Source organism: Bombus flavifrons, chromosome 18, assembly GCF_040668555.2.
Source record: "Bombus flavifrons isolate JBK064 chromosome 18, iyBomFlav1_principal, whole genome shotgun sequence".
Taxonomy (NCBI): Eukaryota; Metazoa; Arthropoda; class Insecta; order Hymenoptera; family Apidae; genus Bombus; species Bombus flavifrons.
The window spans coordinates 3,480,211-3,494,076 of record NC_138459.1 but is presented as its reverse complement, the minus strand read 5'-3'; the positions used below and the strand labels follow the sequence as shown (position 1 = coordinate 3,494,076).

The 13,866-nt window shown below is 42.3% G+C and overlaps 1 protein-coding gene across 2 annotated transcripts in view; it reads right to left on the bottom strand.

Moving 5' to 3' along the window:
• Window positions 1–11,181: 11,181 nt before the first annotated feature.
• LOC138189023 (homeobox protein abdominal-A homolog) overlaps window positions 11,182–13,866 on the bottom strand; it is a 32,444-nt gene continuing 29,759 nt past the window's right edge. Inside the window, exon 3 of one of the 2 annotated variants that reach the window (XM_069131193.1) lies at window positions 11,182–11,743. In XM_069131193.1, coding sequence (XP_068987294.1) covers window positions 11,316–11,743 — 428 coding nt within the window. In that variant the 3' untranslated portion in view covers window positions 11,182–11,315. The remainder of the gene's footprint in view (window positions 11,744–13,866) is intronic. The other variant, XM_069131194.1, reaches the window with a different exon arrangement.

Below are 13,866 nucleotides of genomic sequence, written 5' to 3'. Positions count from 1 at the left end.
AACATGCAAATCGATAAGCTTCGTTTGACCCTCGTTTACGGCTAGTTTTTATTATAATTAAAGTGTGCTTTCTGTATATTAAATACAAATTCTACACGACTGCCAATTAATAGACGAATATATCGGGTTATATATGGAAAATGTTTACATATACTTTTCTTGTATATTAGTTTGTCCAACGTAATTTAATAAAAAATAATAAAAGTGATTTATAACGTTACACGATCGACATTGGCAACCGAGCCATTCGATCAACTTTTTAATTAATTTACTCACGTCGTTATTATTTCCGAATCATCGAGATACCAGCAGATAAAAGTTGTCAGAAGTTAAACCGTGCAGATCGAACAATGGTACGTACGAGTTAAGGACGGTGAATGGACATGAGGATTGTGAGGTAAACGAGTGACTGTCGCATCGGAGGAGAACCTGGGGAACCATGGCGTATAAACCGATACGGTTATTTCGGAATATCTGCAGCCATACGCGACCACTCGATGCTTCCATTTCAATGTTCCGCCCCTCTGAGCGTAAAAGTGGCGAAAATGCGTCGAGATAGGGTGAGTTTTGCGAGGGCTCCGACTGGAGAGCTCCGCTATAATACCCCAGTGGCTGGAAACGGGCAATCGAGACGTAAACTTCGATACTCTCGGAATTAGCCTCGGAGAATCGACAGAAATCGCGGCCCGTTTGACGTTTCGCCACCTTTTGCTCAGAATACAAAAAAAAAAAAACATTCGCAACGAGAATGCATATTTGAATTTTTTAAACGAGTTCGGTCGAATGCAATGTTCGCATCCGATTTTCTCTTCCTCGCGCAATTTTCGATTCTTGTTCGATTCAAATAGCATTACAAATAAACAGATAGATACAAGGGATATATCATTGGACATTATGAAATTCGTTTCGAATAGGAGACGCTTTTGGAAGCAAAGGGCTCGTAGAGATTGATGCACCCTATAATTTACTATACGCTTTTATTTCGTTTGTATATCATAGATATAGCTTATGAGTATAATTCTACATCAAGTTTCGAAAATGGATACATTTACATTCATTGTCAATGGATTAACTTTTCGCCTGTCAATGTCATCGTCAATCGCCACCCTCGTCGTCGTCACCTTTTTCATCGTACGGTATAATACTAATTCTTGAAATAGTCAGTAGACACGAGACTCCATTATTCCGTTACTTTTATTACTCTTAACGTGGTAGGTAGGTATTGAAGGACAGCTACGCTCTCTTATCGTTCTAGCATTACATTAATTAGGTATCATCCAGCGGCACGCGAGCAACCGCGGCTCTCTCGGCCACCAACCAATCAATCGAGCGATCAACGAAGTCGCCTCTCGATTAATTATACTCGATCGATCGATCGCCGCGGTCCCTCGCTCACTGAGCAACGTTAACGTTACGTAGTGTTAATATTTACATCGAAGAAACTCTTGAAGTAATACACGGCTTTCCATTCATTTAACGTAGGTACAGCAAGACGATAATTATAAGACCTAAATATTCTCGGTTTTCTGATATTTTTTTTCCTATGTTGCCTTTTTTCTTTTTTTCTTTTTTTTCTTTTTACGTTCGAATGGTACATGCGTGAGTACAAGTGTACGTTACGTATGTGAATTTGCACGGTGAGCATGTGTAAACACGTGTATATCGTATGTATACGTGTTCGTGTGTGTGTGTATGTCCGTGGAGAGATTTGAAAACGTGTGTACACGGTTCTTCCGACGAATGGTTCACGAGTTGAACTACAACAGTACCGTGAGAAGGAATTCGATGTTGAACTGTTCTACAAAGAAAAAAAAAAAAAAAAAAGAGAAAAGAAAAAAAACGAGGAACAATGGCTTCTGTTTTTGCGTATAGAAAACAATAACGATCACAGTACATCGCGTCGAAGCATCGAACACTCGAAAGAGAAACTTTCGATATGAAAATCCCACTGTCATCGGCGACTCGAGAGTTAAAAAATGCGACATGTGCACAAACCCGGCTACGTGGCTCTTACTTTTCTAGTTACGTTTTCTTTTTTTCCTCCGTTTTTCCGCTCGTCTTCGACTTACTCTCTAAGAATAACCATCACTCGCGTATATTATACTTAATTCTCGAAACAATAAACAATATTTAAGTAACCGTGTAACGGCGCAGGACAATATATAGCCGACGAAAATTATTTATAAGGACGAAGAACTTAACAAAACGGAAGTTCGAGAATCGCACGATCGTTTCACTGGGAAGAGATAAGGGGAGAGGGAAAATTCGCGTTCTCGCGCGCAACGCGAAAACGCGCGAATAGTCGGCGAGACAGCTACCCCTCTCTCTCTCTGTTCGAACGTGAAATTCTCGAGGCATCATCGACCCGCTAAGAAACTAACCGGCAGGATACACACGATGTTGTACACTCGCGAGCATACAACTACGATAAAAAAATCCTCGTTAAAAGTAACAGTATTCAACGCACGCGCGAAAAATGGGACAGCTGCCAATAATAGAAACAACACTTAGAGTGTAGACCACCGACACGTTCGTCCAGCCTATCGACTTCCGGAACTAGTTGTAAGCAATGGAAGCCAAGGAATTATTATGTTTGCGTGCACAACGACGATGTTTTACATTCTAATGAAAATTTTACTTAAGTCCGCGGAAAAAAGTGCTTACATCTAATTCCGAGTCTATGCGCGTAGCGGTGTTGCGTAACACACGCAAATCGATCGTAAGATTCTCTAACGAACACAGTAAAACGAGAAACTTATATAGAGATAATATATTACAATTAGATGCATTTTTTCGTTCAAGTCGTTCTTGCTTCATCTTTTCCTTTTGTCTTCGAAAGACGATCGAATCGTATCGTATCGTCACGGTCGCGCATTTTTATGGCACGAAGATCTCACTCTGATGGTCTATCGCGAAAGTGGTCTCCGGTGGTTACGAGACGAAATCCACGTCTTTCGAAGTCGCAACGTTTTTATAAATATCTGTACATAATCTCGGAAACGTAGAAAAAAACGATAATAGCATTAATTGTATGATTAAAAAAAAAAAAAAAAAAGAAGAAGAAAATAAAACTCGGCAGTAGTCTCAATCGCTCTTACATTTTCGCTTCGCATTTAACAAAAACAAAACTACAAAAAACATGTAAAATAAACAGCTCATAAATAAACAATCAGATTTAGTACGCAATAAAGAAAATATAACAAATTCTTCCATCGTTTTATTCCCATTTTTTCGTATTTTTAACTCTAACTGCATCCCGTCAAACGGATTCCGATGTCGTATCCTTTCAAATAATTCCATCCTTTTCCCGTCATTTTTTCGTTACCAATCAGTACGCATATATTCGATAATAGTCAAAAATTATTTAGATTTCTGTCAAATGTGCCACGTTGCCCAACGCATACACGTACATAGTACAATTCACGCGAATATTCCCTTTCATTCTATTTCTTTCATTCGCACGATTCCCGTTAATTATTCTCTCTTTCTCACTTGCGCAGACATAGATCGTCCTCCGTTCGAAGGACACTCGCATCCCCTTTTTCTCTTCCATTCTCTCTTCCGCACTTGAAAACGCTGTGACATCGTTTCGACCAACGCTCGAGCCACACTCCACAGTGTTTCCGTTTCGCACAATTTCCTTAATTCGGATCAGAGAAGTGTTCACATACGCGCGTGCACGCGTCAGATTTCCTTTCATTCTTTTTTCTTTTTTTTTTTTTTTTTTTTGATCTTCCAACACTCTCGAGAGCACCGCGCGACACGCACGTATTCCATTTCACATTTATCGAATCGTCGAATCGATTCCAGAAGAGCGACGATGGATCGTGGTTGGTTCGTCATCTTTCAAATTCCTGTTCCTTTTCACGCGAGTTTGGCAAGTCGGGCAAAAGTTGTACTACTAAATAGCGATGCTTTTGTTGTCAACGTTGTTCGTCTTATTTCCTTATTTTCGTTACTTGTGTTTTTGTGAATCTACACGTATATATATATATATACACATATATACATACATATATAGCAATATATATAACGTGTGTATATAATATATATATATATATATATGCGTATGTATAGACCTAATCGATACAGTTTTAATTCAATATAATACATCTATAATAATGGTAAGAATAGAGCGAGTAATTCGATTAGATGTGAGGAGAGGAAAGGGTAAATGATTAAGGAAGTAGGTTGGCGAGGGATTGATGAAAGGATGGAGGTAAGATTAGGGGAGGGTGCGAAAGAGAATAAGGAAGCGTTAGGAAAGTTATATGATATGATTACGCGTCAATTATTTGGAATAATATTCTATAACAATGTAGATGCCATTAGGTAGCTTAAAGATAAGCCGAGAGAAAGCTTCGTATGTGGACGGCGCCCGCACAGTTTTCCTTCTGTTACTCTAAAGATTCGCGTCTGACGCGCTGATCCTCTTCGGTTTTTGCCCGAATGATTTGGGAACGCGGGCCACGTTCTTCTCCGACGCGCTACATTTTATTAATCTCATAAAATTAACGTCAATTTCCGTAACAAATTGGCGACACTGAGTATATCACCGGGAACGTAAAGTACTCGTAACGAAACTTAAAACAGAAGGGGGGAGGGAAAAATAGACGATAATGTGGACGATCAACGTGAACGCTTATAAAAGAGAAAACAATGGAAACGATGCAACGAAACGACGTAACGTAAACAACTGGCAACGAACGCAACGAACGATCGGTTGTTTGAAACTGTTCGTCAATGGGATTACAATTAGAAACAACGAGAGGACGGCACGCAGTCGAGGCACGTCTCGGCGCGACTTATCCTTTGAGGACGAACGAGCAACACGGTTCAAGGAAAAACGTAAAACGAAGGGAATTCGGTTACTAGGGACCCGAATGGAGCGAGCCGAGCAGAGGAGTGGAAAGCGGAAACGCCTAGGTTCCCAAATCGTTCGTTCGTTTAGTCGAAACACTCGACGCTGCTTTCTCGGCCAGAGGCTCGTGTGAATATGCGCGTCACACACACACAGCTACATTTAATTTTTTTCTTCTTTTTTTTTCTTTCGTTTCGAACCGCAGTCACTAACGATTAAAGACTTAATACATACGTACGTATATAACATGGTCGCTACGAATCTCACCGTTGCGATTACTGTACAAACTTCTCAGCTAATTAATAATGATAATTAATTATACTTAGTACGCGTTACGTATATCCCTAATTTGTCGGACGTATCGGCGCCGCCACTTCCGCTTAACCACGTTACCTGGCCAGCCGCGTCACTTAAGTCGTTTTAAAAAACAGACTCTGTACACGCAAACGGTATTAACATTGAAAACAAAACGTAACTACGCTATGTAGTAATAAAAATAATAAAAATAGTGTCGTCGATAATATTATCGATAATAATAATATTAATATTAATAATTCGTAAATAGAGTCACGTGTAAAGCTTTTCTACAAATAGTTACACCGATTCTCGGCACTCGATCGCGTCACGTGCATCTTTTCCCTTCTTTAACGTTCTTTTTTCTTTTCTCCCCCGTAAAAAATTTCTCTCCCCTTTCCATTATATCTCTTCAGTTCCCTTTTCCATTCGTCTTTTTCTTTCTCACATTCGTATTTTTCTTTTTACGTATACATTGAGCCGAAGAAGATTGAGGCGCGATCGCGCACACCTTCCTTTTATTACTTTCCGTCCGAAAACCGTCGACATAGAACAGAAATAACCTTAAACCGGCAGCACGAAATGCATCACGAACAACGTATCACGCCGATCAAGGTCGCGCGTTTATATCGCTACCCCATTATTAAATTCCGTAACTGAGATTACGCGGACCGGAACCGATATACGACTCGCGTGCGTCGATTCTCCTCGATGCTGCTCCGAAGAAGGTATAGTTGCGTGGCCAGAAGCCGCAATAATACAACGTTACGCACGCGGGCGAAATCGTAAGAAGTAAACCGCGACATGTCTAACATGATCGCGCTAACGTCGGACGCGAACAGAAACGAGAATCGCGAGTAAACGGACTTTCCAAGTAACCAAGTGCACGATTCTTCGTTCAGATTCCTTCGAGCGAGCCACGAGCTTCGTCTTTCAGAAAATTCGTCGAAATCGTTCAACCGATTGTTTGTCGTTGGAAGAAACACAGAAAGAAAGAAAGAAGAAAAAAGGAACAAAAATGATAGAAATAACGTATAGGAAAGCAAAATATGGAAGAAACAAGCGAACGATTCACCGAGCAAATTGTTCGGTTCCATGAATTCGATTCTAGCATGATCGAGTGCGTTCTCTCAACTATCAACGTCGTCGTCGTCGTCGTCGTCGTCATCGTCGTCGTCGTCGTCGTCGGCTGTGTTCATCGAACTGCGTCAGTATTAATTGGGACCCAGCGGCAACTATATATTTTTCCAAGTATCCCGTTCCCTGGGAACGTTCCATTCCTATCGACTGAACCGTTTATCCTACCGTATCTTATTATATTTTATATTCTATGTCGTTCGCGTAAACGTAATGTTCTTTTTTTCCTTCGCTTTCGTTTATCTTGCTCGTTACACGTTTAAGACATCGTTACAATTACGGTACGCAGAGGTATATTCTCTATGTGGAGGTCTGAGGAAGGTGACGTGGAGGTTGAAGGAGCAAGAAGGGGACGGGTGGGGATGAAGGTGGATGGAGATAGTTTACAAGAGTACATCTCGTGCGTAAACTCGCATGCTCAGCTTAATCGTTACTTTACGTACGGCGATATTTATGTATAATAGTACTTTAGGTAATTAGCGGTATAGTATTAATATGAGTACGGTTTTTATCCATTCACTCACTCTCTCTATCTTCCTTTCTCTCTCTCTCTCTCTCTCTCCCTCTCGGTCTCTCGCTCGCTCAATATTACTTTTCCTTAGATTTTCCCCCTAAAAACGATGCGATTTCACCTCGATTACGGACGTCTATTTATTCTTTACTTTTTCACTATATAATAATAGCTGCTCTAGCTGATCTAAAAATTGTTCCTTTCCTCCCTTCGATTTAACAAAATCTTATTTTTTTCCTGCTTCTTATTCTTTTGTTGCGTAGATTTTTTTTTTCCTTTTCTATTAATCTTTTGCTTTGTATGTATTTTTACGTACGTCATACGTATTCTAAATTTCATTTTCGTTACGATACTACTATCAAAATCTTTCTTTTTTCTATTTGTTCGTTTGTTCGTCTTCCAAGCACGGTAGAACAAATTTTCTTTCCCTTTTGTTCATATACATATATATTTATGTATATATATATATATATATAACGTACTCGTTATTTTTAACAATATATAATACGGTATTGTGTACACTATGATTTTACATCGTAAATAGATAGTCATTGTGCGATTCGTACAACAGATCCTCCGCCTTACTGGAAAACAAATCTTATGGTTCTTCTTGATCCGAGTTACGTATATGCGTTTGTTTGCAGTGTTTCAACGATTCGTCGTAGCTCTTTGTCCAACTGATTAACAAGCAATCGACCAATTTCTTTCGAAATCAAACGAAATCGCGAGTAACGGGAAAAGATAAAGAACAAACATTCAACGGGAACATCGAATCGCGAAGGAGAAATTTTCGACGCGAAAGTCCCAAGAGTCGATCTGTTCTCCGTGAACGTTAACTTACGGAAGACCAAATAACATCGACGATACATTCTACGTTGTTTCGTGATAAATAATATTAAAAACCGGTCGGCATCCGAATCGCTAATCGTCGAATATGGCGGAGGAATATTTTGTACGGATCGACATTAACGGGGATGAGAAAAAAATAATTAGGTAATAATTTATATAATCTGAAAGATCGGCGTTTCTTTCTCGGTTTCCCTTACTAGTCCTCTTCGTCGTTACGAATTCTACGTAAGTAAATAGCAACAACGGCTTCTATATCTATGGAAAAAGGTCTACCCTGACACCAAATTACGTATTTAATGTACTAAGAGTGAGATACTCGTCCGGTGATGTGTCTTTGTTTGCGTAAAAATCTCTTGCGTGTATTTAGAAGTTTCTTCTCTCTCTCTCTCTCTCTTTCTCTAGTGTACTGCCGTTTTTCTCGTCACGTTTTCTTCTCTTTTTTCCCTCGATTTTCTCGCCCCTTTTCCTTTCTACTACGGCCACTCGTACGTTCGATTATCGTCCGCGGAAGCTGTCCCGTGATGCTGCACGCGAAAGTGTAACACAGAGATACTCGGACACGGAAACAAGAAATCGATGTACGATACACGAAAGAATTGACCAAAAAAAAAAAGAAAAAGAAAAAGAAGGAAAAAGATGGAAGGAACAGAAGGAAATAATCATCTGTTCGTTTCTAACGATTTCTATACTCGAATTAACACGGCTATATATAATATGCTCGATATAACTATGATAACACTACGTAAAATTAACAGACAAAAATTAACATGTGTCAACGCGAAATGAGCGAATAACGTTATTAAGAAGGAAGAAGTACGAAAAGAAGAAAGAAAAAAACAATCGTAGTTGGAAAATAAATTTCTCTTAGAAGAACGTCGCGTTCGAAATGGTCGCGGGATCGGTCATGGATCGTGACCGCGACCCAATTAAACAATGATCATCGCCAATAGCGTAACGATAAATTATCTTAGATAATATGGAAAACGTGCTGCTTTCATACAAGAGTTCTTGTATTAGTAAAAGCCTTAGCGATACCTTGCGCGATATCATCTGAGATCTAACTGAAGCGATAAATGAATGTGAATGCTCATCGACGAGTCAGCCCCTACCGAAATCGACTACTACCTGAAACGTTTCAATTTTTCATTAGAAAAACACAGTCGTACCGGTCGGGTTTATCGGAATGAACGGCGTTCTCGAACGTTTGAAACGTTCGTTCGTCAAGATAGTTTAAAACATCGTTATCGAGAGATCGAAAAAATACGTGGAGAAGAATAATCTGGTTTTCTGTCCGATTAATCGTCTTTCCCCCATATAGTTTCGTCGGGTTTCCTAACATCTTCGTGCAACGCTTCATCGCTCATCGTGGTTTCGTCAAATTTCCTCGTAAAAAAATAAATTTCCTCGCCTCGGGGTTCCTCTGGACCAATACCTGGTACTAGTCGAGAGGAACCGACGGACATTCAGTTTTAGAAAAGAGAGAATTTATCGTTGAAGGAATACCAATCGAAGCAACGACGCGTTCCAACGCCGATTTCTTTTTCGACGTTTCGCGAGAGAACATGGCCGATCCGGGTCAGGGAAACGTATGAAAAGAATGTACAGAAGGGAAAAAGAGAAACGAAAAACCGAAGGAAACACCGATCCGCAACGGGTTCGGTTAGAACGGTTAAAGGATATTTGCGTCAGCGAGAGCAGATCTGGCGTAGTCGGCACGGACGTCAGAAATGGCAGAAATATTATCGGGAGCGACGTTAATTTACCTAATTACAACGCGAAGTCTCGAAGAGGCAATCACGAGCGTAAACCACGGTTAATTAACTCTGGAAAAGGAGCTCGGCAAATGGCATCGATTTGTACCACTAAATTCCTCTCTCGTGGAAAGAAGTCGGCCAACGGCACGAAATTGCTCGTATGCATACAGTCGAATGCACGCGCCACTAGTTTCCTTCTAATCGGTAAGAAGCGCGGTATCCGAAGAAGCTATCCGAGGTATTCGAAGTCCGCAATCGCACGATAGCTACGTTATGTTTTAACGAGGGCGTCGAGAGTTCTCCGATACGATCCGTTTGCCATCCTTTCCGCCGCTCATTCGCTCGCGCGAGACTAATCGTAACGCGAGTTATCCCGCGTTATCGGTTCATCCCCGAAGAACAAGCTACGTCGAATCTACGCGTGTACCGTGAGATTCGATTTTCGCTCATCCTCTCGTCGTATCCTTCTATCGGCAATAGAGAAACTCTCTTCGACCAACTAAACTTTGATCAGGATATTTCGGAGAAAGCTGGCACATGTAGACGTTGCGATCTAAACGCGAAGAAAAGATATCGCGATGATCAACGTTGGTAACTGTCGTATGGTGAATGAGAGGTAATTAGAATAATCGATCGAAGTTGAAATAGAGAAATTCGAAAGGTCAGGCCCGCGATCGTCCATGTTCCTTGGCATGGCGGAGAGCAACGAGTTTCGTGTCCCCCTTTTTTCTCCGTTTTCATCGTTCAGCGGAATTAGACGAATTCTTCGACAGCCTCGTTTAATTACTCCCTACCACTCCTCCGTCGGTATTAATTGATCGTCTCGTCGGCGCTGCCGTACACGAGATCTTCCGTTATACGGCAGAGCGGCGTTAATCCTTCGGCCTCTCCTCGTTCAAGCTAATTCTAGTTCGTCGGTTTCCGACGCGCGATCGTTGGCTCCTCGTGTATGTCTGTGTCGTGGCAGTTATCGCGCCAACCGATCATCCCCGCTGTTCATCACCCGGCAATCGCGATGACTCGTCGCGCCCGATTAACAATTATTACATTATACGCTCTAGGAATCAGTCACAGGCTAGGTCCTTCCTTTTGGCCCAGCCAAATAAGTACTTAATGTTTTTTTTTTTTTTCTTTTTTTTGATATCTTTTTCCGTTTTTTCTTTTTTTTGAGGGTGTGCTTCTCGCTTCCTTTATACGCTTCGCTTTTCTACTACGCTCCTCTCTCTCTCTCTCTCTCTCTTTCTCTCTCTGTTTTCCAACGACCACGATTACTTCTTCCGCGTCCCGTTTCTCCTTCGTTCCTTTCTTCTTCCGTAAAAAACAAAAGAGACAGACAACTTGAAACATCGTCGCGCGCTTTTCTCTCTCTCGGTTCCCTCGTTTCCTCCACAACCTTCGCAATCCCCGCGTCTCTGCCTCTTATCGACACCGAGTCTCGTCGGAGAGGGGCAATGGCACAACACGGTGCACCATTGTCGTTACTCCGAGTCGTAATCGTTCGCCTTCGTGAAACCGTCCTCTACTGCGTTTCCTCTCCGTTTCCCTTTCTTCTCTTTAAAACTCGATACGAAAAACAAGAGAACAGAGATCACTTGATAAAGTCTTCGTAGTACGCGTACTACGTAAAGTACGCGAGAACACCTTCTTCTCAGTCAAGAGAGCGGGAGGAAAAAGAAGTGCCGAAGAGACAGGAGGCCTTCGTGTCCTAGTCGGTTCACGCCGGAAGAGCAAGAAGAGGTGCGTTTTTTCGTGCTTGCCCGCGTTAGTTCGATTTTTCTTTCTTTTTCTCTCTCTCTCTACAGGTTTGGCCAACCTCTTATCAGCTACTTCGCTTCGATGTATGCGTCTAGGCTGCGTCCAGTCTCTTGTTTCTTCTTTAAAAGAAAGACAACCGGCCTAGCAAAGTCTCCTATGTGGGCACCTTACTGACCGCCTTCAGAAGATCGCTCTGCGTCTTGTCGAGACCGCTCACGTGATGTTGCTGCTGATGCTGCAGCGCGGCGTTCTGCTGCTCCTGCTGTATCTTCGCTTGCTTCTCAGCCTGCTGCTTCTTCATCATGTCCTGTTCCTCCCGTTCCCGCCTGGCCTGCTCGTTGATCTCCTTCACCGCCCTCAACTCCTTCTTCAGCTTCATCCGCCGATTTTGGAACCAGATCTTGATCTGTCGTTCCGTGAGGCAAAGGGCGTGCGCAATTTCTATTCGTCGCCGTCGCGTCAGGTAATGGTTGAAGTGAAATTCCTTTTCCAACTCCAGCGTCTGGAACCGTGTGTACGTCTGTCGACCCCTACGCCTCGGACAACCGTTCGGCCCTGGAAACGTCAAAAACGCAGATTTGCCTAGGTTAGTTTTTTTTATGCAGGAAAATTTGCCTTTTAACCCTTTGCACTGCCACAGTCAACTCCTGACACGTCGATATGCTTACCACGCTCGTTGTCCCCACGGTCGAAGATAAATAAAATGTCGCGCAAGCTACTCGAACGATTGGCACATTGATGGTGAAAATTTGGAAGAAAAAGTTGACTGTTGGCTCGGTACAATGAGCGCGCAAGAAGTGCAAAGGGTTGGGTGATTAAATTATATTCTCGATAGCTATACGTTTGAAATTAAAAGCTCCCTTCGCTGACGCACAGAGATCGATCTTGAAGACGAGTTTCGTTTACGAAAGCTGTTACTCTATACGGTAGACCGACTCCATTTTGATCATCCGTTATTGATCTATTTATTAAACTCGGTTACGTAATTGCTGAGCTATATGCATTAGCCGGTTATTACATATTAGTCGATCCATCGACTTCGTAAATGTCGTTAGCCGCGAACACCAACTACGCGCAATAAAACTGCTGCTAATTTCACGTTTTTTTCCACCATATAAATTTGCGATTTTTGTTGTCTCGTGACCGTCTGACGATCGTAAGAAGGAAAAGAAGGCTACCCCGTTTACGAACGAGGTTTTTCGTTACGTAAAGTTCAATTTTTTTTTCACGGAATGACCTGCGTTTCGCCCGTCGAGTCACAAATCTCAACTCTCTCCTCGCTTTCTCTTTCGGTGAAAAAAAGCAACACGTTCGGATGGTCAGTTTATTGCAGGGGTTGAACGAGGTAAAAAGTAGAAAGTTTTGGGGGAAAAAACGTCTACGTGTTCATTGTAAACGGGCGGAAAGAAAGATTGAACCCTTTTTTGAAATGTCTTTTCGTTCAACTTTCTCTGCACCCGCAGAGTCAAAGTCGTAAAATGGGATACGCCGAGCACACTGAATTTTTTATGGTGTTTAGGTAACTATCGAAGCACATGGCCGCGCTAACCAGGTAAAGACTGATGCTTGTCACCTGCCTTTACCTGGTTTCGTATCCGAAAACTTCGCTTACCTCGCCCTTTAAAAACCTATCCGAGACAACACGCGATCCCAATATCTCCGACATTTCCGTCTAAGTAATCACGTAAACCTTGCACTTATCTGTCCTAATCGATATCTTTTCACTTTTCATTGCTAAACACCCAAGTACCAAGAAATTACGCGAATGGAGATTTAGTTAGTTTCGAAGGCGTACACAGTTTGGCTATTTGCGATTTATACAGAAGAGAAGGCAGCATAAGATGGCCGCAAGTTGCACCATAGACGCGCGATAAACTTCTCACGGGCAATTTTCGCAATTGGCTCGAACGTAATTTCACTTTTGGCCGGCGGCGTAGAAGGGTGGGCTCAACGTTTTCAGTTCGTCGCTGAGAAACCGGTTCCCCGGCGCAATGAACAGTCAGCCATAATACCATCATTCTCGGCAAGACGCTGAGTGGCTATATGATCGCCACGCGATGAAGCAAATACGCGCTACCGACTACTAAAAGATAGCGAGATTTTGTGTTCGATGAATTTTGTCGTTGTTTCGTGCCGGAATCACGTTGTAACCGATTAGTTAAAAACGAGCGATATTCTTACGCTTGTCATATCTTAAACGCGATCTTTTCCCCGTGTCCCTTTATCCGTCTTGGTCTCTCAGAGAAAATTCATTTCACTGCGACTAGCTTCGCGAAGATAAAGAGACAGATGACTTTCCGTGAAATTTGCGCGAATCCCGAGGAAGTATCCTCCAGCACCTTTTAACCGGCGTATTTCTCCATTTCCTAGTTCGCTAACAATGCTTCGAGAACTGGAAGCTTCCGACACACTCTCAGGGAAGCAGCCAGTAACACGCGGCATGAGCCATCCTGTCATCATTGTTCAAAGCCAGACAAAAAGAAACGGAAAGATCGCGAGGGAATGCAGAGAATGCTGATATTGAATTCAGCATGGCCGTTCGCAGCAGTGCGGTCCAGGATTCACTGGGTGTGTATGTGCGCTTGTGCACAGCCTCCGACGAGGTTACACGTATACGCGAATTCCTATCCATGTACCGTGTGGATGCGATAGTAGTGGTGGTGCGTACGGTGCGGCTATGGTCGTGAGATCGGTGTGCGAGGCAA